Source organism: Clarias gariepinus, chromosome 18 (genome assembly GCF_024256425.1).
Source record: "Clarias gariepinus isolate MV-2021 ecotype Netherlands chromosome 18, CGAR_prim_01v2, whole genome shotgun sequence".
In the NCBI taxonomy this organism is placed as follows: domain Eukaryota; kingdom Metazoa; phylum Chordata; class Actinopteri; order Siluriformes; family Clariidae; genus Clarias; species Clarias gariepinus.
In genome coordinates this window covers 1,028,229-1,055,188 of record NC_071117.1, presented here as the reverse complement: position 1 = coordinate 1,055,188, position 26,960 = coordinate 1,028,229, and the positions used below count along the sequence as shown (strand labels likewise).

General features: G+C 41.3%; 1 protein-coding gene across 1 annotated transcript in view; it reads right to left on the bottom strand.

Annotated features, from left to right (window-relative positions):
• Nucleotides 1–6,023: 6,023 nt before the first annotated feature.
• The window catches only part of LOC128506942 (integrin alpha-M-like), a 100,222-nt gene continuing 79,285 nt past the window's right edge, over nucleotides 6,024–26,960 (bottom strand). The window contains exons 26-32 of the mRNA XM_053477553.1: nucleotides 21,902–22,029; nucleotides 20,286–20,400; nucleotides 11,445–11,555; nucleotides 11,257–11,358; nucleotides 11,071–11,100; nucleotides 8,200–8,310; nucleotides 6,024–6,426 (exon numbers count right to left, since the gene is read on the bottom strand). Of these exons, the coding sequence (XP_053333528.1) occupies nucleotides 6,214–6,426; nucleotides 8,200–8,310; nucleotides 11,071–11,100; nucleotides 11,257–11,358; nucleotides 11,445–11,555; nucleotides 20,286–20,400; nucleotides 21,902–22,029 (810 nt within the window). The 3' untranslated portion in view covers nucleotides 6,024–6,213. The remainder of the gene's footprint in view (nucleotides 6,427–8,199; nucleotides 8,311–11,070; nucleotides 11,101–11,256; nucleotides 11,359–11,444; nucleotides 11,556–20,285; nucleotides 20,401–21,901; nucleotides 22,030–26,960) is intronic.

The following is a 26,960-nucleotide window of genomic DNA, read 5'->3' as shown; positions in this document are numbered from 1 at the left end:
TCACGTCGAATCTATTCTCAACACCCTCAAGGAAATCAAGCTAGACCAGAAAGTGACCATCACTTTCAGAGATCTTAGCTCTTATGGCAGCTGTATCCACAGTGACACCTTTGGGCCTTCTGCACATGAGAGCATTTCAGTTGTGGTTAAGAACCAGGGGATTTCACTCTAGGGCCAATCCCCAATAAGGGCTACGCACCAGGTGCTTCGTACCCTTCCTATGTGGTACAAACTTAGAGTGGGACCCAGAGTCAGAAACCGCGAATGCTAACGACAGACGCTTCCCTCATGGGCTGGGGTGCGGTCCAAGGGAGCTGGAGAGGCCATCTTTTTGCGTGGCACATTAATTGCCTCAAAATGATGGCTCTATTTCTGGCCCTAAAGCACTTCCTCCAGCAGTTTAGACTACCATGTCCTAGTGCGCGTGGACAACACTATGGCAGTCTTGTATATTAATCGCCAGGACGGACTGTGCTCGCGCCACTAAATAGCTAGCGCACCAGTTTCCTGTTCCTCAGGGCGATTTACATTCTGGGAAAATTTCATGTAGCGGAAGTGGACCTCTTTGCCTCGCAAGATCAGCAAATGTCCCCTTTACTACTCTCTGATTTCCAGCCCCTACGTCTGGACGCCTTGGCGGTCCCTGAACAGGACCAACTAAGTCAAGCTGGTCTTCCAGCCAGCGTAATTAAGACTATTCTAAGTGCTAGGGCTGCCTCCCCTAGAAGAGCTTATGCCCTCAAATAGAATGTATTTGAAAGTTGGTGCATGACGAAGGGGGTAGACCCAGTTCACTGCCATATTGTTTCAGTGCTGGAGTCTCTGCAGGAAAAGTTGTCTTCGGGCCTCCACTAGAGTTAGCGCCTCAGGTTTTTGACCCTCAAGATGGTTTTTCTAAATGGTGGAGATTTGTCAGTGTCCCCATTCTGCCTAGACTTTGCCCCTGGGCTAGTCAGGGCCATTTTGCATCCTCACTAACAATCTTCCGAAAGTTCCATTCCCAACATGCACCCTATTGTTTTTGAAGCCTTCTGTCCTCCGCCTTTACAGCTATGGAGCAGGAGAGACTTCACTTACTGTGTCCAGTATGTGCTCTTCAGATTTACATCCACCGCATCAGCCAGTGGCCTCTAGGAATCAGAGCTCATTCAACCAGAGGAATCACCTTATCTATTGCACTAGCAAAAGGTATTCCCTTGCAGGAAGTGTGTGACGCGGAGGGTTGGTCCTCTCCGCACACATTTGCCAATATGCATCCTATTGTTTTGAAGCCTTCTGTCCTCCGCCTTTACAGCTTCGGGGCAGGAGAGACTTCACTTACTGTGTCCAGTACGTGCTCTTCAGATTTACGTCCACCGCATTAGCCAGTGGCGTAAGTCAGAGCAGCTTTTACATGTTTGGAGCCGCAAGCTGCGTGAGGGATGCTATTGCCCTCTCCTATGAGGCGCGTGGGCTCACTTTGCCTCTAGGAATCAGTGCTCATTTAACCAGGGAAATCGACTCATCTATTGCACTAGCAAGAGGTATTCTCCTGCAGCAAATGTGTGACGCGGAGGGTTGGTCCTCTCCGCACACATTTGCCAATATGCATCCTATTGTTTTAAAACCTTCTGTCCTCCGCCTTTACATCTTCGGAGCAGGAGAGACTTCACTTACTGTGTCCAGTACGTGCTCTTCAGATTTACGTCCACCGCATCAGCTAGTGGTGTAAGTCAGGGCAGCTTTTACATGGTCTGGGGCCGCAACCGGGGGGCGGCCCCCACTACACTGGGCTATTGCCCCCTCCTATCCGTGGGCTCACTTCGCCTCTAGGAATCAGGGCTTATTTAACCAGGGGGATCGCCTCATCTATTGCACTAGCAAGAGATATTTCCCTGCAGCAGGTGTGTGACATTTGTTACATTTATAGTCGAGATGTTCATGCTACTCCGGGCTCACGGGTCCTCGAGTCAGCTACTCAGACAAAGTTCTGAGACCTTCTCGGCCTTGTGCGCACATGTACACAACCTTGATGTCCAGACATTTGCAGTGTGGCGGCGTTGGTATTCTCGTTCCCATAGCGTTTTCACGCAGCATCGAGTGTAGCTTTTGAAAGGGAACGTCTCGGGTTACTTTGCTGTAACCCTGTTTCCTGAAAAGGCGGGAACGAGATGCTGCATGAAAGAGACGCTTTCTCTATGTTATTTATCTCTCTATATATTCTCTAATTATGACTTGAATAAATCGGCTCACATCAGAGCGTGCTGGCATGTTGGAAAAGCCAGCGTTTATCTATCGAGTAGCCTATATAAGTGTGAGTCGAGGGTTTATATACGCCGATAAATGAATTTTAGATGAATTTTAAAGCATAATTTTTAGGCCTAAATATTCATTTTAAATAATGGCCAGGTGTATTACGATGTTGTTCTTTGCATGTTGTATCTGCACGGTGAGATTGTGTGTGTGTCTGCGCACGCGTCTCATACTGTATTGTAAGTGTGTATGCACGGCGGGTTTGTGTATGTGTTTGTGACGTTCTCCTGTTCTTTGATCATGCTTCCAATCAACCCTGGCCTCCAAACTCAGAAGCTACGTGTCATAGCCGATAACTGCTTCTTTGATCTGCTGGTTACGGCGGGGTCGTCGACTGTTGATCAGCGTGTAAATGTCTGCAACAAACACTAACCATTAAAATGTAAAAAATTTAATTAAACACAAATATATAAATTAGATTTTCCTTATACATAATATTTTCATTATATATAAACTCATAGGGCACTTTTACTACGCTAAAGTACCATTTAAAGCTATTTATTCATTTATCTTTTATTTGCTTATTTACTTACTAACTGGCGAACGCTTTAGTAAAGAGCTCTAAAGCAAGGTCAATATGAATGACAATGGAATATTACAGAATGTGCGAGTTGACACCCATGCACCAATAACTAACTATTAAAATGTTGGATTTGAATTAAAATGGCACTGATATATATTGGTGTTTAATTAAATTAAAAACACACAATGGACAAACGAAACTGGTATATACTAATAATTCATTGAATAAAAAATAAATACTATAATATTTGTTTATAATATTTATAAATGAATACACCTTTTTTACAATGCTTCCCTTATATAATTACTTTTCATTTGTATTCTTATTATATATAAAGTAATATAATTTTTATTTTTTACTTTTTTTTGTAAAGCTGCTTTGAGACAATGACTATTTTAAAAGCACTATACAAATTATAGTATGCGTTATGCGGTCGATATTGCCAGCTGATAGAGAAGGAACAGCCAATCAGAAGTAGTGTGTGGAAGTCTGTGATTGGCTGGTTTTGTGGCAGTTTTGTAACACTGGACAAAGTTGAGCGAGCGTACATATGTACCAAAAGAGTGTAAAAAAGGTTAATCTAACACATCAATGGGGATAGCGCCGTCTGTTGGGCCGTAATGGTATTTGATGTGTGGAATAAGGACGGCCCACAGCAGTGAGGAGACACTCTATGTGCTATGTGCGTGAATAGCACGTTTAAAACTATTAGAGAAATATCAGTTAAAAAGTTAGTAAAAACACAGAAATATTTTTTGGTTTGTGGATTCATCCCTTCGTGAACAAATTCGGTAACTGTTTTTACTCATTTGGCCTTGAATGTGTTATTTTATATTGAGTTATTTTAAACTATTTATTTTTTACTTGTAGTTAATCTGTGTTATCTTTTGTTTTATGTAGAGCTGATTTATTTCTCATTCAACAAAATCTTTATTTCCACATTATATCCTCATTGTGCAGTTATGTTACAGAAAATGTTGTTTTAAGTTTTGGCTTAATTGGTTAATTTGTTTAGGGGTTGTGCATGTTCACCACTAGGGGATATTTTCCCTTGAATGTAATTGAATCATAATTAAATGTATGTAATTGGTAATGTTTATTGTAACTGTCAACTTAAAGAAAAGATATTCCACTATACGATCACAAAGCTAAGAGATTTCATTTAATTTAAAATAAGAATACTGTGGAGCTGGTTAATTTCTCAACCAACCAAATCCTTATTTTCACATTATATACTTATGGTGCAGAAACCGCCCAGGCAAGACCGTCACACATAGCAGCTTTTAAAGTAAACTAATAGTCACACAACAAAGAGCTCACTAGTGCCCTCTGGTGGACATGCTCTGTATCTGAGAAATAGGTCAGAATTTTTAATTCGTGAAGAAACTTCTGAATTTTGGACATTTTTTCTTAAAATGATTAAATAAATCACACATAAAAATGTGATGTAAATGTGTGTTAGTATTTTTATTGGGTGAGTGTGATGGTTTGATTAAAAAAAAAATTGTTCTTTGTCATTATTATGCAGAGGTGGGTAGTAACAAGTTAGATTTACTCCGTTACATTTACTTGAGTAACTTTTTGGGGAAAAAAATGTGTAGTAAGTAGTTTTACTGCACCATACTTTTACTTGAGTAGATGTGTGAAGAAGAAACGCTACTCTTAATCCACTACACTCCGTTAAATTCGACTTGTTACTTTTATAAACATTTATTCAACACCTTAGACATTCTTTATTTTTGCCAGAGAAATGCAGCCGATGGATCTACCATGTGATTTCACCAATTAGATGTAGCAACAATAATCACATGACTTCATTTGACCAATCAGCCGCAATAACATTAACCACACGTAGTCAAATGACCAAACAGAAAAGCTGCATATAGCAGAGGGAAAAAAGTCTTCAGCCGTGTAGACAGCGAAGGAAACATGACACATTTAGTTTAGCTGTTTTATTTAATGTTGCAATGTTAAAATATATAATAATATAATGTTATATATATATATATATATATATATAATTAGCAAATAAACTTGAGGCAAAAAAAAAATTGGTTTCTTACATTTGTTCTGCTGGACCCAGTTTATGGTAAAGTAAGACCTCTTGTACTTACTGTACAATGTTATTTTCTTTAATAATTTCTTTAATAATTAATCAGCAGTAGACAAATACACACATTACAGGGCAATAAAAGACATAATGAAATATTTTACAAATATTTTCATATTAAACAGAAAAAACAACAATAAACCTTAAATCAGTTACAAAAGTTAGTTGTTTCTTCTTTTTTTCTTTTGCAGGTTTTGTTACAATTCTAAACAAACTTAGCAATTTGCTCCAATCCACACAAGATGCTGTGCTGCTTGTTCATGTGTGAATAGTTTAGAGTGCACAACCTGTAGGATTATAGAAGAATTTGCGATATTTTATAAATTATAATATTTTTAGTCTTTCGGCTGTTCCCGTCAATAAGTCGCCACAGCGGGCCATCCGAACCGCACAACCACTTGGCACAGGTTTTACGCTGGATGCCCTTCATATATACAAACATACAGAGTCAGCTAGAATAATGTATACACACTTAAACATGAAAAATATCATCTCTTTAGATAATCACGTGACTAATGCCATGTTTAGAAGAAACATAACACTACACATTGCTGCCATAATTCAATTCAAGGTTATACTAAATACTAAATATTAAAATATGTGCTATTCATAACATAAACAAATAAAAAAATATTAATTATAATATAAGAATTACTATAACTAAGACAGTATAAATCTTACATTTTCATTATCAGACCTGTATGAGCTGAGCCTTTCTACAGATCTGATCCTAGATCAAAAATAAACAGAGGAACAGAGATCGAGCTACTGAATGCACTGAATATAAGACTGACCTCAAATTTAGTTCCTTTTTAAACCTCGTTAAAAACTTCCTGCTTCTGTGTTTTCCGATTAAAGTGGATATTGAGAATTAGTTCATTTTCTTTGTACTTGCGTGTGAATGGTACTTTAATTTTATCTGTTTGATATCAATTTGTTTTAAAAGGTGCTATATAAATGTATATTGATTTGATTAAGAAAAATCATGATTATTAATATATATCATTCAACATATCATCCTTTATTTAAAAAGGACACACACACACACACACACACACACAACACACCACACCACACACACACACACACACACACATACATTACTCTCATTATCTCAGTCTGGACTGATGCAGTGTGTAACACTAACATGTTTCTGCAGAAAAGCGCTAACAGGAAGTTAAATACAGTGCCATGATAAAGAATCACAGCGTGAGAGAAGCAGCACTCGAGCTAAACTAAAGCAGAATAAATTTAATGGACAATCAGAAGCTCCATCAGGGAAGACTTTTCACTCCACACTCTTTTCCATCTCTCCATTCTCTTTACTTCCATTTTCAGATCCAACACCTTTTCCTTCAGCAGGGATGAACGGTTTCTCTTCAGATCTGGAAGGATATTGATCCATCTTTCCCATTGTTTCACCGCATTTATCATAATCTTCTGTCCTGTACTCACTCCCTTCATCACAAGGTGCAAACCGCTTTCGCTTAAAGAAACCACACTGAGGACGAGAGAGAGAGAGAGAGCGAGAGAGAGATTTAGCATTTTATACCCACTGCACTGTGAAATGATTTAAGGGAGGAGACTATTTACATTTACACACACACACACACACACACACACACACGTCTATTAGTGTATTTACTTTTCTATTTTAAAGGAAAACCCTGTGACCCTCCACCCCACCAATAACACCAACCCCTCTTTAAGTCTTAGTTCAGTTTATTTTAAGTTCATTCTCCCTGTTACATTTCATTAAGTGTGTAGGTGTGTCCATTGTTTATTTGTTTCTCCATGTCTCTTTGCGGTTCTCCCTGTGTGTGTGCGGTGCTGCATCCTGCTTTTTTACTACTCTGTGCTTCAGTGTTCCGAGTTTGGCTGCGGGTATTTCATCTGGCAATGTTTTCTGTGGTGAAGGACTCGTCTCTTCTTCTCCTGGGTTTAGCTGCAGTGTTTTCTTTGGGTGCCGGTGGTGGTGTGCAGTTCTGTGGCTCCTGGACCTCTCCAGTGCAGACGTTAGGGGCGTGGTCAGTGTTAAGGGGCGTGGTCGCTGTCAGCGCTGAATACCGTATGTGCGTCAGGATTTTTAGTGGCTGTGTTCATGTCAGCAACAAGTCTGGTGTGTCTCTGTGATGCCGGTATGTTCAGGACTGACCTTCGTAACTTGGGTGTGTCGCTGCTCTGTGGGTCCATGAGTTCCACAGCGTTTTCCCAATTCAATTCAATTTTATTTGTATAGCATTTTAGCAATTTTTCATTGCCGCAAAGCAGCTTTCCCACCGGTTGTTCTCGTGCTGCTGCCGTTGTTTCCCGGCTGAGTTACCCCCTGAGCTACCCAGCTGCACACCTCAATGCAGACAGCTCAGCCTTTTATTTCCACTGTCATCACACTCTTAAACAAAAATCTTTAGCTACTCCATGGTGGCAAAAACAGTATAACCGTTCTCCCCCTCTTTACACTTAAAATTTATAAAAAATGTTTCTTCCTGGTTATTTAAAACCATTCAAATCTGCCTGCGGAAGAACAGGATGTGTCTCACGCAGCAGCTCTTACACCCGAGCAGCTGATGAACTTCCCAATTCCTTCATTATTGCTTCAACCTTAAACGGGAACGAGTGCACGCTTTTATATTACCACTCTTGTCACAGGTACAGACAGAGGATTAACTCTCAGATATATTCCGCTCTTTGTGAGGAACACTACCACTGCTTTGGTCATCCAGGAGGCAGAGTAGATGTTCCCACACCTGACCTGCTCTCCTACCGCTAGCAGCACCTCCTCTACCTGTTCTCCATCCTACAGCACACACATGATGCCGTCCCGGAGAGACTGAGTTGCCCCATTCACTCTCTCTCACTCTAAACTTTTCTCGTTGTTGTAACAACATTAACTAATAAAAAAAGGAAAGTCAAAACTTGGCAAGACGTGAAACAGCCTTCCACGCGTTCTCATCACAGAAAGAGAGAGAGAGGTTGTTCTAATCTTCACAGGCAGGTGTTTTTAATCCTTCACGTCTAATGCAACAGGGTTGGAGTGTTCCAGTTTCTCCTGGTGTATACTGATTGTACTGGTTTGTGCCAGTGTATATTTGTGAGGTGTGTATTGGGGTGTACTAGTCAGTGTTGGTGTTCATGTGCAGTGTGTACCAGTGTATTGGTGTGTATTGGTGTGTAGTATGAAGTGGAATGTGTTGTGTTTAATGCAAAGTTCTGAGTACTGACTGCATCCTATAATGGACAAACATTACTGAGCTGAGCTCTGATTGGATCTCACCTTCCACAGCAGGATGATGAAGATGAAAAGCAGTAAAAGTCCTCCTCCTACACCTGTCCCGATTATCATAATCATATCAGGAGGAACAACCAGTTCTGCTTTTACACTGATCTATAAACAAACACACACACACACACACACACACACATTTAGAAATGCTCTGACAATCATGACCATGTTTGTGTTATAATAAAGTCTGTGGGAAAATGTTCCTTTGCTTGGTGGTTTAGATGTTCTCAGACACGTGAGATAGACAATTGGTTGCTTTATAGTCATTATTTTGCAAGACTTTTACTCACACTACCACCACCACTGATGTCTCACACCACTGTGTGTGTGTGTGTGTGTGTGTTGTGTCGTTTTAACAGTATATATCAGTATATGACTTGGGCTAAGTGTTCAGCTATAATTCAAAGCCACATCTGAGATGTCACATGCACTTTGTCACTGTTTAGATTTTCAGAAGAAATAAGAAGAGATTTGCAACATCACTTGTGACATTATTTAATTTATTTGCTTTTCATGGGGTTCTTTAATTCCTCTTTCTCTCTCTCTAAGACTTTCTTTATTTCTGTAATTCTTGACTTCCAGGTAAAGCTTGACCCCGCCCCCACTGCCACACACTTTTATTACACAATCTGTGATCATCATAAAATGCAAAGGCGTGACCACTATCGCAGGACAAATGAAGCAGAAAATGCATGTCTTTCAGGGCAGAAGTCTTTGTAGGATGTAAATCTTCAAGGCCAGGGCACAAACTGTATAAAAGGACCTGGACAAACCCTCCGTGACACCACTATGTTTTCTGAAGAGTGTTTTTGGAGCTCTAGCTTTGGGAGCTCAGATCATCACCATGTTGGCAGGAGCCTGACTGTTGCTTGGAACACACCCGCTTACATCAGTTATCTCTCGCCCAGATAAAATGCTAAAGCATTAAACATTAATTAATATGCAAAAAAGACTTTGCGTTTGATTTAAGACCATCATCCATACTCTACATGTCATCCCGTGTTAACTCCTAATTACAGATTTATGGCTTAATATAATTATAACTTGTGATTTGGACAGAATTCAACTGGAGGTAGCTTCCATAGCTTAGCACCGTAGCTGAGAGGAAAGCCCTGCAGAGAGTAGTTAAGGCTGCACAGAGGACAGTGGGGAGCAGGCTCCCCTCTATCACCGAACTGCACACTGCAAGATGCAGAGGAAGAGCCCTCCGCATTATTAAGGACTCCACCCACCCTGCACATGCTCTATTTCAACCTCTTCCCTCTGGCAGAAGGCTGAGGAGCCTTCAGTGCAAGACCACCAGGCTCAAAAACAGCTTTTACCCTGAAGCAATTAGACTGCTGAACTCTAGCTGTGCTCTGTAGGTCCTCTCCCATTAAACACAATCAAACGTTTAGTGTAATATATAACTCTATGGTGCAATACATATATATAACCCTATAAGTCGAATATACAATGTGTGCAATACAGCCTCTGAAAATGTGCAGTACACTATGTATAGTTTATGTCTAATTTCCTGCATAATATATCTCTGACTGCTCTTATTTATATTCATGTTTATACATATTTACACCCTCATATTTATACTACTATGCTATCTCTGTGGCTTAAACTGGACCTGGGTCCTAATTTCGTACCAGAACATGGAAGTGTGCTGGTATGACAATAAAGATCCTTGAATCCTTGAATCCTTTTTGGCCCAGGGGTACAGCAGCAAAATGTATAACACCCTCATTGTACTGCAGTTTATGACACTGATAACGTTGTGCTGAAGATTATTTACACATCATATATTCATCACAACGTATTGCTATTGGTTCATGTACAGTACCATATTTCAACACGGGAGCACAAGACATCTAAAAGCTGGGGGTTTATCCTGGTTTCCCCTGGGTGTCCTGGTTTCTGTCTTTGTTTCCCAGCATGCACTGCACCTGGAACATGGTCTTGATTACTTGATTACTGACTGAAGTAGAGATTTGATGTTTTTATAGCTGTTTGGTTGTTATGGCAGTTATTGCTTCCCGATGAGGTGAGCATGAACTGGAGGCAGCTATAACAAGTTTGTTGACAGAAAGTCCATGTAGTTTGCCGAAGTCACCAGCAGATGTCAGGGCTGGGCTGCAGTCTGGTAGCATCTGCAGCAGGCCGGAACTTTGGCAGTAACATTAGCACGTGTTCCAGGTGAAGAAATTTGGAGTAAAGATGCTGACTGTCACTGAGGCTGTCATAGTCTGGTAGCGATGAGGGAAGACCAAAACTGGATGCATTGGCCAGCATCTTAATGCCAGCTGAATCTCAGGAGCTGGCTGTAACTATACACTAAACTTCAAGGCAGCAGTCACAGTCCATTAGCGGCTCACCCTCGGCAAGCTGCCCAGCGGCAAAGAACACTCCTCAAAACAAACACGCCATGGCACTCAAAGCAGACTTTATCTATCTCAGATCTCTCTGACTACTCCTGATATTATATAACTGATATTCTTTTATTCAGGGGCCAAGACCATCAGCCAAGTTGTGCCACTAGCCACGTCATATTTGGTGACCCTGCCCCTCACTTTCCCTCTGATGAAGTAGCCGCAATGCTGTATGAGCTTCTTAGTTTCAATTTCCTTCATGAGTGAGAAGCAAAAAATTAGGGTGTGTTCCCATCATGGGTGAATCATGATACCTGCCCAGCCCTAACTTCCTGTAAACATGTAAGCACAGTAATTCACCACTGACAGCTAACCCCACTGAACATTTACACCACTGACTGACACACACAGTCAGTTATATATTGGTTTATTCTATCATTTTCTTCCTTGATCCAGTAAACTGTAAACACAAACATAATAAACTGAGACAGGAAACAGAACCTACATGAGCACGGTGAAATCTGCTGGAATCGTTCTGTAAAATAAAATAAAGGGGAATTAAAAATAAGCAAAAAGACACTAATTTATGACAAACACATACACTGTGTATTGTGTGTGTATGTGCGTGTGTGTGTGCATGCGTGCGTGTGCGTGCGTGTGTGTGTGTGTGTGTGTGTGTTTCTCTCCTCACCTCGCTGTGACCAGATAACTGATGATAAAACCTTTTATCAAAGTCCAGCTGAGCAAAGACAGAAAATTCTTCCTTCTTCTTGAACCCACTGAAAGACCATTTCTGTAGAGGAAGAGAAGAAAGTGAGTCAGCCATAGAAAGTTTAGTGTGTGTGTGTGTCTCTGTGTGTGTGTGTGTGTGTGTGTTACCTCTGAATATTGTTGTTTATTAGGGAACGTGACGTTTGCACTCAGATTAATATGGACAACAGACCCGGGATCCAGTGAGAAAGGTCGACAGGTGAAATTCACAAACTGCTCCTGCAGTGAAAACACTGTGTCAGTAACTGAACATTACATCATGACAAAAACTGTTCATTCCTATGTGAAGTCCTGTAATATATGATGTACTGTCCTTATACAGCACAGTCGAGTTATTAACATATTCAGGTTTTACACATGATTTAGAAACACACAGAGCTGTGCAGAAGGTCCCACAATTTACAGACCAGAAACCAATTTGTAAGTGCTGAAAATGCTTGTCTTTTATTTTTGAATTGTGATTTGTATTTCCGGGATGTTCGGTCACATGGGTGGCGCAGGTGGATATTTATCTACTGTAATTGTGTTTGTTGTCTGAGTAGTGGGAGCGCTCACTTTCTGTTGACCGCCATAAGCCGTATGCTGTAATGTTCTTTTATATGTTACACTGTGTTGTTAATAAAAGGGTGAATACAAATGAACGGGAACGCGTCACAGAGGAATTCCTTCTACTTAGCCTTTCAGCGGCTATAGGGTGTCGCTACAGGCAAGTCAACAGAAATTTGCTTTGCATATTTGGATTATGGACGCAACTTGAAACGGCTTTTACTGGCACAACGTATGTTCATCACATTGAGCTGTAAAGTGGAGCAGCCGACACACGACAACACGCAGGGCGAATGAGGTATGTCTGCGGTTTAAATGGATTCTAGCTGCATTGCTGTTAAGGAAGATGCGGTGATAGCCGCTATATTTAATTGGCATTGGATCGAAATGCAGTGTGACTTGCTCTTGCGTGTTAGGAGCTCACGTGTGCTGCCCTACTAAGTTCATTCATTCATTGTTGGCTCTGTGCGCGCTGATTGTGACGATATGTGGGATTGAGTTCAGCGGATTGTTGGTTTTAAGAATGAACTCTGAGGAGATGGAACACGCTGCTGATAGCAGCAAAAGAGAGCATAAGCCCACGGCAAAGGCCATGGCGGCTAAAATTGAAGCCTTACAAAAGGATCGCAAGAGTAAGGTGAATAAAGTAAAGAATATGATTGTGTCCATAAAGGAGTTGATGAAATGTGATTATAAGGAGTCTCAAGTGTCTTCCATGTTGAAAACAATACAACTGTTGATGGATGGTGCATGTGTGTTACACAGAGATGTATTACCTTTGCTTCCTTCTGAGGAACAAACTAAACAGAATGAATGGTTTGATTCAGTTTCCAAACATTACAATGGCTTTGTGAAAAATGTTGAAGATTGACTAACTGAAACTGGGAAAAGGTGTGATGAAAGTGTTTTAAATGCTCAAATAATGGATGCACATTCTGCTCAAGGAAATAAGAATGAAAATCTTGGTGCTGCACCTTTGGATTCTTAAAATTCTAGGACTGTGGAATCAAATGCAACCTCTTAATATTTGTGACTCTGATATTGCATATATATGTGACTCTGATATATCCTTTGTTGAAGCTGTGTCCACAACACAAGGTTCTCAGCCTTCTGATGTAATTCAACAGAATGAACGGGACAGTGTTTCAAATATAAGTAGCAAAGGATCTACTAAAACGTTGTTGTCATCTCATGGATCTCGATTCAGTTGCTCTTCCATTTTGTCTACTCGTCTTAAGGCTGAGGCAGACTTGGCTACCAATTGCGTTTTCATGAGTTCATGCACTCATTTGAAGAAGTTGTTGAAAGGAGAGCAGATAGTCCAAGAGATTGTCTCCACTTCTTGGAGCAATATACGCGTGGACAACCAAAGGAACTTGTTATGAGTTGCCAGCACATGATCCCTTCGCAAGGTTATCTAAGGGCTAAGACCTTGCTTAAGGAAAACTTTGGCAATAAGGTGAAAATTGCTTCATCATATATGGAAAAGGCTCTTTCTTGGAAGGTTATAAAATCTGAAGACACTAGGGCTCTACAAGATTATGGTCTTTTCTTAAGGAGTTGTTGTAATGCTATGGTTGATGTTCAATATATGAATGAGTTGAATCTCACTTCTAATATGCAAGTTATCCTTTCAAAGCTTCCTTATAAATTAAAAGATAAATGAAGAGCTGTTGCATATGATCTTAAGGAGCAAGGCCACAATCAAATCACCTTCTCTGAAAATTCTCACAGATCCGGTGTTTGGCAACATTCAGGAAACTTCACCTGCTGGAGGTAGAAAGGCGAATACTAGAACGATCTTATCAAAACCCAGAAGCAGTTTTGCAACCACTATAACTGCTACACCAGAGGTAAAGGATCACAGTAGGAGATCTAATAATAGAATTTGTCTCTTTTGTGATGGAGAACACTTGTTGGACGAATCATAGAGAAAAAATGAATTTCTTGAAAACGAAAGGAATTTGTTTTAGCTATTTGAGTACAGGACATATTAGTAGGGACTGCAAGAGGAGAAGTATTTGTAATGTATGTACTCTCAAACACCCAAGTTTTTTGCACATTCATCCTTATATGAAAGAAGACTCTTTGGACAAAAAAAGGTCTGAATTAAAACCAGCAGTCTCTCTTCAATCTAGTGGTGTTACTGGGGCTGGTAAAGACATCTGTGCATTGTCTATTGTTCCAGTTTGTGTTAAATCGAAACAGGGTAACAATGTTGTAAAGACATATGCATTTCTTGACTCTGGGAGTTCTGCTTCATTTTTTTACGGAGATTTTGATGAACAAGCTTAATCTTACTGGAAAGAAAGTGAATATTCTGCTCAGGACTATGAGTCAGGATAAATCTGTTGGTAGCTATGTTCTGAAGGACCTGGAAGTTTCTGGGCTGAAGCAAGAGTATTACTGTGCCTTGCCAGAGGTGTATACTCAAAAGAACATGCCAGTGACTACAGCAAACATTCCTTCCCAGAAAGACCTTGAACGTTGGCCACATTTGAGTCACATATGTTTGCCAACAATAAATGCCAACATTGAGCTTTTAATTAGAACTAATGTTCCAGAAGCATTGGAGCCTTGGCAGGTTGTACGTAGTAAACATAATGGCCCAAATGCCATATGGACAATGCTTGGCTGGACAGTTAACGGACCTCTCAAGGGAGTGAGTATGAATAAAGATACTGATGATGATAGTGCTGAAAGACTTCCTGTGACTGTGAATAGAATTGCTGTACTGAAGTTGGAGGAATTATGGAAACAGCAGTTTAAGGCTGACTTTCCCGAGACTGTACATGAGGAACAGATAGCAATGTCAAAAGAAGACCATCAATTTATGGATTTTATGTCTCATTCAGCAAAACTGATCAATGGTCATTATAGCATTGGTCTACCATTTAGAAATGCTGAAGTGGTCATGCCAATGAATAGGGGAGTTGCGAAACAATGTGCCTTAAGTCTTCAAAAAAGGGTTTAAGTTGAATAGTTCCTTTCATGCAAATTATATAGCCTTCATGGAGGATGTTATTTAAAAGGGTTATGCAGAAAAGGTACCCATGGCAGAATTGAAAAGATGTGATGGACGTCTGTGGTATATACCACATCATGGGGTATATCATCCCAAAAAACAAAAAATTCGAGTTGTGTTTGATTGTGGAGCTTCTTTTCAGGGTGTAACCTTGAATAGCATGCTCCTACCAGGTCCCGACTTAACCAACTCACTCTCAAGTGTCCTTGTACGATTTGGACTTGAGCCTGTTGCCATGATGGCTGACATCGAAGCCATGTTCTATCAAGTCAGAGTTCATCCAGAAGACTGTGATATCTTGAGATTTTTGTGGTGGCCAGAAGGTAACATAAATCACAGTCTGGAAGAATACAGAATGCTGTACCACCTGTTTGGTGTGACATCCTCACCAAGTTGTTCAAGTTTTGCCTTGAGGAAATGTGCGACAGATCAAAGGAATCTATTTGACTCCAAGACACTGGATGTTGTCTTTGATAATTCTATGTGGATGATTGTCTTGTTTCAGTTCCTTCAGAATCAGATGATGTGCAGTTATACAAAGATTTAACTAGTATGTGTGTCAATGGAGGGTTTAAATTGACCAAATGGATGAGTAACAACCATGTTGTATTGACTGCTATACCCGAAAAGGACAGAGAGACAAAGGTAAGGGATTCAGATTTTGATTATGATGCTTTACCTCTGGAAAAAGCTTTGGGAGTGCAATGGTGTGCTGAATCAGATGCCTTTCAGTTTAAAGTTGTAGTTAAAGACAGACCTCTTACTAGGAGAGGAATTCTCTCAGTGGTTAGTTCCATTTACGATCCTCTAGGATTTCTGTCACCTGTGATTTTGTCTGCCAAAAGGATATTACAAGATCTCTGTAGAGAAGGAATAAGATGGGAAAATGTTATTCCTCCTGTATATGTTCAACGTTGGATGAACTGACTGGATGATCTTCATCGTTTGAGAGTTTTGAGGTCAAAAGATGTGTGAAGCCGGATGGGTTTGGAGAAGTAATGTCTGCTCAAATGCATAATTTCTCAGATGCTAGCGAGCAAGGATATGGTGTGGTATCCTATTTGTTGCTTTATAATGAGCAATTACTAGCACACTCTACTCTTCTGGTAAGCAAGGCAAGAGTTACACCTTTAAAGCCCATTACAATCCCTCGTCTGGAACTTACAGCTGCTACACTGGCTAGCCGCATTGACAAAATCTGGGTGAAAGAACTTAAGATGCCTTTTCAGGATTTAGTTCTTTGGACGGACAGTACTTTAGTACTTAAATATATTTGAAATAAGACCTCAAGATTTAAGTGCTATGTGGCTAACAGAGTGTCTGAAATTTTAAGTGTTTCAGATGTAAAACAGTGGAGATATGCAAGTTCTTCAGAAAATCGCAGATTTGGCTTCTAGAGGAGTGAATGTGGATACATTCTTGAAGAATGAGTTGTGGATTTCTGGTCCCAAGTTCCTTGCTCAACCAGCAGAAGAGTGGCCAAAGGACCCAAGGGACAGAGACTTGATGTTGTCTCACGACCCCAAGATCGAAAGGATTGCTCTGGTAAATAGGGTTCATGTCAAAAAAAAATTTGATCCGATATCACAACTCATCAATTATTTCTCTACTTGGATCCGATTAAAAAAAAGCTGTAGCATGGATACTACGTTTGAGAAAAATTTTGATGGACCCTAGCAAGGAAAGGAAGAGGCTGCAGGCTGCTCTTGTTTGTTGTATAGATCCATATCTACAGAAGATGACTATTGATAAGGAAATGCAGATGTTTAAATGTTCTGTGTGTAAAGACTTGCTTTTAGTGGAAGAACTGGAAAAGGCTGAAATAGAAATCATTCGATTCTGTTATAAGAAGAAATTCTCTGAGGAGCTGACAAGTCTTGGAAGGGAGGGAGTAGTTAAGCGAAACAGTCCACTCTATAGCCTCAATCCTATATTACAATCTGATATTGTCAAGGTTGGTGGACGTCTTGGTAAAGCATTGATATCTGAAGTATCAAAACACCCGATTATATTGGCTAAAGAGTGGCATATTTCTAATTTGATTCTGCGTCAAATTCATGAAGAGGTGGGACATAATGGACGGAATTACATGCTGGCTGCCCTTCAACAACGATATTAGATCCCTGGAGCTAGTGGAGCCATAAGGAGAATTCTTGCAAAATGTGTAGTGTGCAGAAGATTCCATGGAATTTCTGGCCATCAACAAATGGCTGATTTATCTCAAGATCGAGTTTCACCAGACAAACCACCCTTCACATGTGTTGGTGTTGATTGTTTTGGCCCTTTTGAGATCAAACGAGGGAGAACAATCATAAAGTGCTATGGAGTCATTTTTACATGTCTGGCCATTAGAGCCGTTCGTATTGAAACGACTGCATCATTAGACACGGATTCATTCATTCATGCATTAAGGCGTTTCATTGCTCGACGAGGACAAATTACTGAAATACGTTTAGATAATGGCACAAATTTTGTTGGAGGTGAACGTGTTATACAGGAAGCAATACAAAATTAGAATCATAGGCAGATCAACGATGTTCTTCCTCAAAATAAAATAAAATGGATCTTTAATCCTCCAACTGGTTCTCACCATGGAGGGATCTGGATAAGGCTCATCAGGTCAATAAAGAAAATTCTGAATTCCATTTTGCGAGGACTAAACTTGGATGAAGAGGGCCTTTATACATTCTTGTGTGTATAATAATCAACCCATAACCAGAACTTCTTTGGATCCCAATGATTTGGAGGCTTTAACACCTAATCATCTCCTCCTACTTAAGACAGAACTTGCATTGCCACCTGGGTTGTTTGTAAAAGAAGATTTGTATACCCGTTGAAGATGGCGACAAATTCAATACTTGTCTAATATATTTTGAAAAAGATGGATAGGTGAATATCTACCTTTACTACAGGAACGGCAAAAGTGGAAGGTTAAGCCACGTAATTTTCAGTTGGAAGATGTTGTACTGGTGGTGGATGATAATGCACCTAGAAATTCTTGGATCATGGGCAAGATCATTGAGACGACACAAGACAAGAAAAAACTCCCTTTATTTCTCTACATAATCTCTTGCTACACTAATGCATTTATCCCAGTGTGTCACTAGAGCTTGGACACCATCAAGGTAGAAAGCTTTGGCAGGTCAGGACTGTACAGAGGATGTGGCAATAACTAAGTTCAATTCAATTCAATTTGATTTGTATAGTGCCAATTGCAGCGGTGGAAAAGAATAATAAAATGTTGTACTCAAGTAAAAGTACTGTTACTTTAGTAAACTTTTACTGAAGTTGTCAGTACGTTGACCACAGAAAGGCGTAATGTCCGTCGGTGCGTAGAGGCGGGTCCAGACGCAGGTGCAGGAACGAGGCGTTGTCTGGCCGGGGATGAGTGAGAGCGAGCAGAGCAGAGAAATCCGTCAGCGTGGCGCTTGTGCTGGAACGTGAAGATAAGCCGTAGTCGTGAAAGCGTGCGTTGGGTCGTGAGCCGTGAAGTCCGTCAGCGTCGTGACTGTGCCGAGACGTGAAGATAAGCCGTGGTCGTGGGGGCGCGCGTTGGATCGTGAGCCGTGAAGTCCGTCAGCGTGGTGTCTGTGCCGAGACGTGAAGATAAGCCGTAGTCAAGAGAGCGCGCGTTGAGTCGGGAGCCGTGTAATCCGTCAGCGTAGCAATCAAATCAGAATCGACAGGCGAGGAGGGAGAAAAACGAGAATCGGAAACAAACTTGGCAACGTAAGGGCTATCAAAGTAAACGCGAGAAAACTGGTACAAGAGACACAATAATCTGGCAAGGAACCAGTGCGCTGCGCTTCCTTATAAGCACAGAGAAATCAGCGCTGAATGAGAAACCGGTGTGCAGGCGGGGCGGAGCGGGGGCGTGGAAGTGACATGACAGCGTGGGAAAACAAGGGCGCGTGATGAGGATCTTGACAGCGTGGGAAAAGAAATGTCAATAGACAAGAGCGGTCTTAGATCAGCGCGGAGCGCTGAGAGCATGACAGAAGTACAAGTAAAGTTACCCTTATAAAAATCTACTCAAGTAAAAGTCAAAAGTAGCTCAGTAAAAATTTACTCAGAGTAAAAGTTACTGAGTTACTTTTTTTTAACAGTGGGGGTGGGTGGGGGATGGAACACCCTTACATAATAAATCTGTTGCCTTTGTTGTGCTTGAAATCAAAGTTGTGGCTTAAATATGACCAGAGGGTTTGATCATAAGAATTTGTTGGCATTTTACTTTTAGCTGTGTCTGCATCACTGGCATCTGTTTTGTCCGTCTCCATCGTTCTTGTGAATTTAGCGTGTTTGTTCTCCATCAATCTATCAGTGCAGTGGTTTCCAGGGTGCAATTTTTTTCCTTCCCCGTTGTATTATTCGTATTATTTTTCCTTTTCGTTCATTTATCTTTTACTCAGTGGTGAATATGATTTAAAATGTAGTGAAGTACAATACGTTAAACAAAACATACTTAATTAAAAGTAAAATTACAGATTTTAAAAAATACTTTAAAAAGTAGAAGTACACAAAAAATCTAATCAATTACAGTCATGTGAGTAAATGTAATTCATTACTTTCCACCTCTGGGCAATCGTGATTGTCGCGAAGCAGCTTTACACAATCAAAAGAAACTCCCGGCCGAGTTCCTATAATGTGCAAGTGGTGTTAATGGATGATTGTAAGGACAGTTTCCACAGACAGATGCATCTCTTTTTCAAATTGGTGACAAATTATTTGTCAATTTTCAAGGGTCAGGCATTTAATTCACTGAATGTTTATGTAAACAACTGCAGTTGGCGCCAAAGTCACCTCGGCCAGGATAAACATACATGGGAGTAGTGCGTCCTTTAAAAGGTCTGCACTATTCAAGTGTTAAGAGTCTCATCACCTTTTGTGCTTACAGTCTTCTGTAAATGTCAATCACTTTCACGCCTTCATTCCAGCACACGTCCCAGTTTGAATTGAACGCCCCTTGTATATCTGTCAGATTATAGTTGGTTCTTTCAACAAAGACTCTGATTATGAGCAGCTCTGCAAATCACATGACTCTGTTTGTCCTGTACTTACATGTCACACCTGTTTTACTTTTGTGTCTTTGCACCCATATAAACATTTCTGGTGTTTTCTTGCTTGAGTAAAAACCTGAACTATGTGTGTTTCATTTCATTCATACTTCACTAATTTGCCTGCATGATCTGACAATATCTATAATTACACACAGTGTATCTATGTGTGTCACTGTAACGTGTGTGTGTGTGTGTGTGTGTGTGTGTGTGTGTGTCAGTGAGAGTTTCCTTTTATACAGAATTTCAGTAAGCGCACGCAGGAGTCGAGTTCCATAAAGAACAATAATAAAATCAACAGGAAGTAAACAAACAATAACTTACATCATGTTTCTGAGGTGGTATGATGCTACAGACTGTAATATTCTGTAAGAAAATAAAGTTTATTAGTGTAGTCTGTAAATAATTATTAAACACACAGATAAGTATGTTTTTATAACAAGAAGTTTAACAATATCCTATTTTTTGTAACTGCAGTAAATGTGTAAAGTGCTGCTGATGCATCAAAGGTGGAGTCGTGAAGATGGAGTGGGCAATTTTACAATTTTTCATCTGTGCAGGATTAATGCTGTTCCTATTTATATATTGTAAATTGTTTGACTGCAGCAGCATGCCGGTGCTTCAGTCATCCCACTTCAATTGGGGCACAAATTACACTTACAAAGACCCTCAGGATAAACTTTTTCTCAGGATGAAGCCTCAGGATGAAGCTTTTATTTTGGTCTTGTCTCAGTAGCAGTGGAATGGCTCAATCCTCATTGGGCTTTTCAAGTTCTTCCTATATAACCAATATAAAGCGCCCTAAGCAGCAACAAGAGGAAAGGAGCAAGCACAAAATCCCCACACACCACATCATGGGCACAATCATCAGACAGGTAGGATGTCGACAGAGACATAAACAATTATCGTTTAACACAATTGACACTAAAAGGCCTTAACAGAAGGCCAACATAATTAATAAGGGCCATCCTAAAATCCTGGCGAAGACAAGGAAAAAGACAGTACCATTAATGACTGGGAAGGATATGGACCAGAGGAGAGACGCTGGGTAACAGCAGAAGATATTCTAGATTCTCTGTTGATAAAGAAATTTCACACGAACCACCCTAACCAGTGTCAACCAGGCAGAAGAGGGAGAAGAAGGAAACGTATAAAGGGAAATGAAATACTCCTAGCATATAAGCTCTGACTCACCTGAGTACTAATTACACATAAACAAGATGCTCCTATCAGTACCTACATCCAGCTTAATTATTATTCACAAAAGGTAATAAATATAAGGTAAATGGTCGGGCAATTCTAATACACCAACTACGTTTTATATAACATGAACTAAGGTGGTTTCTATGTGATGTGGTAATGGTGTTTCCAAGAAAAGGAACACAGGTTCCCTCGTTGGCAAGTTTTACATTTTTTTTTGTTGCCTATACTTGTCCAAACTAGTCTCAAAGATCAGCACACAGAGCCTCCACTCAGGTAGTTCAACACAACTGGTATGGTCAGATAAAGCTTAAGGTCATAGTTACATTTAGGCATTTGGGAGACGCCCTTATCCTTTATCTCTTTTTACATCTGAGCAGTTGAGGGTTAGGGGCCTTGCTTAAGGGCCCAACCACAACCTGGTTGTGGGATCCAAACCTGGGACCTTCTGAACTGTAGTCCAATGCCTTAACCACTGAGCTACCCCTATCCCCTAGCAACCACACAGTATCTTCATACAATGTTATGTGGTGTGGTATGGAGAGCCGCACCATGAGATGTTGTAATATTTATAAGAGCCCTAACGCCGGGCTTTAGATTTTGTTTTAAAAAAAAGTCAATGAAATAGAAGTGTGTGAGAGTTCTTGTGATATGCATGGGAAGACCTTCAATAACAGCATATTTATTGCATTTGTATAGGGCTAAATAATTATTTTTATTTAAATACTCATTAATATATATATATATATATTTTTTTTTTTACCGATAAGATGGCATTATGATCCAGATGGAAGATCTTTTCATCAGTGTGATTCAGCATCCTGAAGCTTATTGTCACTGGCAGACCCTTTAGTCCCAGATTTCTCACCTACACACACACACACACACACACACACACACAAGAGCCATATAAAGACTATACATACACCTGTTCTATAGTCAGAGAAGACATTGAAGAGACATTGTAAAGTCCACAGAATCAGAATATTGGTTAAGTGTTGTGTAGAACCAGACTGAGAGTGTTGATGGTTAGTGAAATGGAGCATGCTGAACACGAGGGGTGTGTCATCTGCCTTATTTTAATGCTTGAATGTTAATTAGATATACAGTACAGTGGGGAAAATAATTATTTGATCCCCTACAGATTTTCTAAGTTTGTCTACTTACAAAGAAATGAAGGATCTATAATTTTTATCATAGGTTTATGGTTAAGGATTAAGACAGAATATCAACCAAAAATCCAAAAAGCACATGATACAAATGTTATGAATTAAGTTGCATTTCAATGAGAGAAATAAGTATTTGATCCCCAACCAACCAATGATAATTCTGCCTCTCACAGACTGGTTATATGCTCTTGTGGTACACATATTAATTTAAGGAGGTGCTCCTAACAACAATGTGGTATGTGTATAAAAGCCACCTGTCCACAAAAGCTCTATCTTCCATTCCAACCTTACCACCATCGGCAAGACCAAGAGCTGTTAAAGCAAGTCAGAAGCAAGATTTTAGACCTGCACAAGGCTGGAATGGGCTACAAGACCATCAGCTAGAAGCTTGGTGAGAAGGAGACAACTGCTGGAGCGATTATTTACAAATGGAAGAAATACAAAGTAACCATTAATGGCCCTATATGCAAGATTTCACCTCATGGACTAAGAATAATCATGATAAAAATGAGGGACCAGCCCAGGACTACACAGGAAAAGCTTGTGAATGATCTCAAGACAGTTGGGAGCACAGTCACCAAACAAACCATTAGTAACACAATACGCCTGCATGGATTGAAATCCTTTAGCGCAGCAAGGCTTTCCCTTCTCAAGGATGGGTTCCAGCAAGTAAATGACCCCAAACAGACTGCCAAGGCAACCAAGGAGTGGCTCAAGAATAAGCACATTAAGGTCATGGAGAGTTTCCAGACCTTAATAGAATAAAAAATTCACGGAGAGAGCTGTAACTTCGAGTTGCCAAGCAACAGGCAAGAAACCTTAAACATTTAGAGAAAATCTGTAAAGAATAGTGAATCAAAATGCATCCCAAGATGTGTGCAAATCTGGTAAACAACTACAAGAAATGTCTTCCCACGGTGCTTTCCAGCAAGGGTTTCTCTACCAAGTACTAAGTCGTGTTCCCTTTCAAAGGCTACACTCGATGCTGCGTGAAAACGCTATGGGAACATCTTTTTATGTTGCTGGTTGTGAAGCATGTGTATATCAAACACGCCAAATTTTGGCCTATATAACCTCCTGTAGGGTGATGTCATCTGATTAGATGCACCTGCAGGTGAAAAAGATCTTTTATCTTCACCGCTTTATGTGGGAGTGTGTGTCAACAAGCATGATAAGGATCTAACAGCAGAATTTTAAGCTTATAAAACTCACCAGACAATAAGGGCGGAGTTTTATTGTTTTACTGCTTTGAATGTTTGGGTGAGAAGCACGCTCTCGAAGAGCTTAATGGAGAGTGCGAGCACTGTAATCTTCTCCCCATGAAACTGCTACGCGCGCCTCGCGTTCTTTAGGGAGCCACGAGCCGCGCTGCACTCATGGGGATCACAGACTGACTTGGCCGAGGCACGAGCCCTTCCTTTCTATCGCCTTCTCCCCCTAACCCGAACTCTCTCTTTCCACTTCCCGAGTGCACTCCGGTGCCTCTCGTGGGTGCGTTGAAGAGACTCACTCCCCTGCTTCTTTGGAAATGGAAGTAGCTTCCTCAGAACGCTCCTTTAAAGATGAGAGAGAATATGAGGAGCTGCTTGAGGTTATAACGCGTGCAGTCGAACGACTGCATATTGATTGGCCACAGGAGCAAGCTCACCCAAAACACTCAAAATTACACGACAGATTCCTGTCGGGTGGCCAGGAGATGGAGCCAAAACGCTGCTCTCTCCCATTCTTTGATGACCTCCACAACGAAATATCTCGTTCTTGGAGGAATCCTTTTTCTTCCCGTATTTTTGTTCCATCGACTTCGTTTTATTCGAATATCGTGGATGCAAAAGCACAAGGCTACACCATGATGCCCCAGATAGAAGAGACGCTTGCGGGCTATCTCTCTCCTGCGGCATCATCTTCACTAAAGAAACCAACATTTCCCTCCTAGCCGTGTATAACTTCTTCTACCCTTGTAGGGAAAGCGTTTCAAGCAGCAGGTCAGGCCGGCGCTTTCTTGCACACCATGGCGGTTTTGCAGGCGTACCAGGCTGATCTGCTGAAAGATCTGAGCACAAGCAGCACAGTGAATCAAGAAGCCCGTGCTGTCGGCCGTTCTATGGCCTCTTTGGTGACTGCTAAATCTAACAGGCATCAAGGATAAGGACAGAACTTTCCTCCTTGATGCTCCTGTTTCACCTTCCAGCCTATTCGGCGATGCTGTTAATACCATCGCCACTAGGTTCCAAGAGGCTAGATTGTATGAACAGGCCTTTGGGAAATTTTCTCCTACGCCATGCTCAGGAGTTAAGCCCGTCGGCCACCCAGCCTTCACCAGATCTGATTCTCGCCAGGCGAAAGGCCAGAAGGAGAGTGTCAGCAGCTGGCCACCCCTACCAGACAATGAGTCAGGCTACTACAGTCAGTATTTCTTGGTTCCAAGAGAAACGGGGGGCTGCGTCCAATTTTTAGATTTCGCGGGCTGTCCTGCTATCTAAAATGAATAATACAGCTTCAAAATGTTGACTGTCAAAGTGATTGCTCTCAAATTCTACCAAGCGATTGATTTGTGACAATCGTTTGAAGGACGCTTACTTTCATATAGAAATATTGCCACAACACAGGAGGTTTCTGAGGTTCGCGTTTGGGGTGAAGCTTACCAGTATCGGGTCCTTCCATTTGGTCTAGCTCTCACCCGCACATATACAAAATGCATGAATGTAGTTCTGGCTCTTGTGACTCCAGGGCATCCATATTGAATTACATATACGACTGGCTGGCCCAATCTCAGCAGCTAGCGCTTCGACATCAGCATGTCGTCCTAGCTCATCTTTGTTTCTTAGGATTGAGACCCAACGCCACGAAAAGCGTGCTCTTTCCTGTTCAAAGGACAACATATTGGGTGCCACATGGGATTCGAGCGTAAGCAGGCACAGCTGTCTCCCGCTCGTGTCCAATCTATTCTCAACACCCTTAAGGAATTCAAGCTAGACCAGAAAGTGACCATCACTTTCAGAGATCTTAGCTCTCAGGGCCTTTTGCACATGAGAGCATCTCAGTTAAAAAAACAGGGGATTTCACTTTAGGGCCAATCCCCAATAAAAGTTACGCGCCAGGTGCTTCGTACCCTTTCTATGTGGTTCAGACCCCGGTTTTTACTCTGGGTTCTACTTTAACTTCATCTTGTTGTCGCAGATGCTAACGACAGATGCTTTCCTCACGGGCTGGGGTGTGGTTTTAAATGACCTTCCAGCCCAAGGGAGCTGGAGAGGTCATCTTCTCACGCGGCACATTAGTTGCCTCGAAATGATGGCTCTATTTCTGGCCCCAAAGCACTTCCTTCAGCAGTTGAGAGACTGCCATGTCCTAGTGCGGGTGAACACTATGGCAGTCTCATATATTAATCGCCAGGGCGGACTGTGCTCGCTCAGCTAAATAGCTTGTGCACCAGGTTCCTGTCCCTCAGGGCAATTCACATTCCAGGGCATATGAATGTGGGAGCAGTTGTACTGTCCAGTCAATCTCTGACACAAGAGGAATGGAAACCTAGATGCGTATCCAAGATGGCGCCGGTGAGGTCGGGTGCCGTCACGACTGCTCCGACCACCTTTTCTTTGTTTTTGTTTTTTAAGTTAGTTTTCAGTGTTTTAAAATCGGCAAAATTACCAACATGGAGTACATTAGGTATGATAGAGACACTCTTGTTTCTTTTGGTGTACAATGTACACTGTCAAGAACTAACCTGAGGTGACCAGAAGACGTAGCTTTAGCGGTTAGCCCTGTGTAACGTGACTGGTAAACCCAAACGCAGAGTGACACGAATAGGCAGGATAATCACGCTGTTTAGTCTAAGGACTCTCACGATTGGGGAGTAAGGGAAAGACACAATCTAACCCGCGTCCTATAAATACACACTCAGTAAGAAAGCAAGCCAATAAAGTGAGTACTCACAGTTTGATGACCGTAACCGAGGCGACATCGGGCAACTCAATGACTGAGCGTCGTCATCTCCAGGTCAAGACCTTGTGATATCCATGGACAACAACCAAATCACTCCCTCAACCACTGCCCGCAATCTTGGGGTAACCGTGGACAATCATCTGTCATTTTCCCCACACATCGCTAACCTTACTCGCTCTTGTCGATTTCTTCTTTACAATATCAGAAGAATTCGCCCATTTCTTTCTTCACAGGCTACTCAGGTGCTTGTTCAGTCCCTTGTTATTTCAAGACTGGACTACTGCAACTCACTCCTGGCAGGCCTGCCTTTGTCCACGATTCGTCCTCTGCAACTGATCCAGAATGCAGCAGCACGACTCGTTTTTAACCTTCCCAAGTTCTCCCACACCACCCCACTCCTCCGCTCCCTGCACTGGCTTCCTGTAGCTGCCCGCATCAAATTCAAAACACTGATGCTTGCCTACAAAGCTAAAAATGGCCCAGCACCCACTTACCTCTCTGCGCTAATTACACCACGCACTGCACCACGTTCCCTCCGATCCTCCAGCACTGTTGCCTCATCCCACCATCTCTCAGGGATCGAGGGCGGCATTCATCCAGGCTCTTTTCTGTTCTGGCACCTAGGTGGTGGAATGAACTTCCTCTAGATGTCCGTACATCAGAGACTTTGACTATCTTTAAACGACGA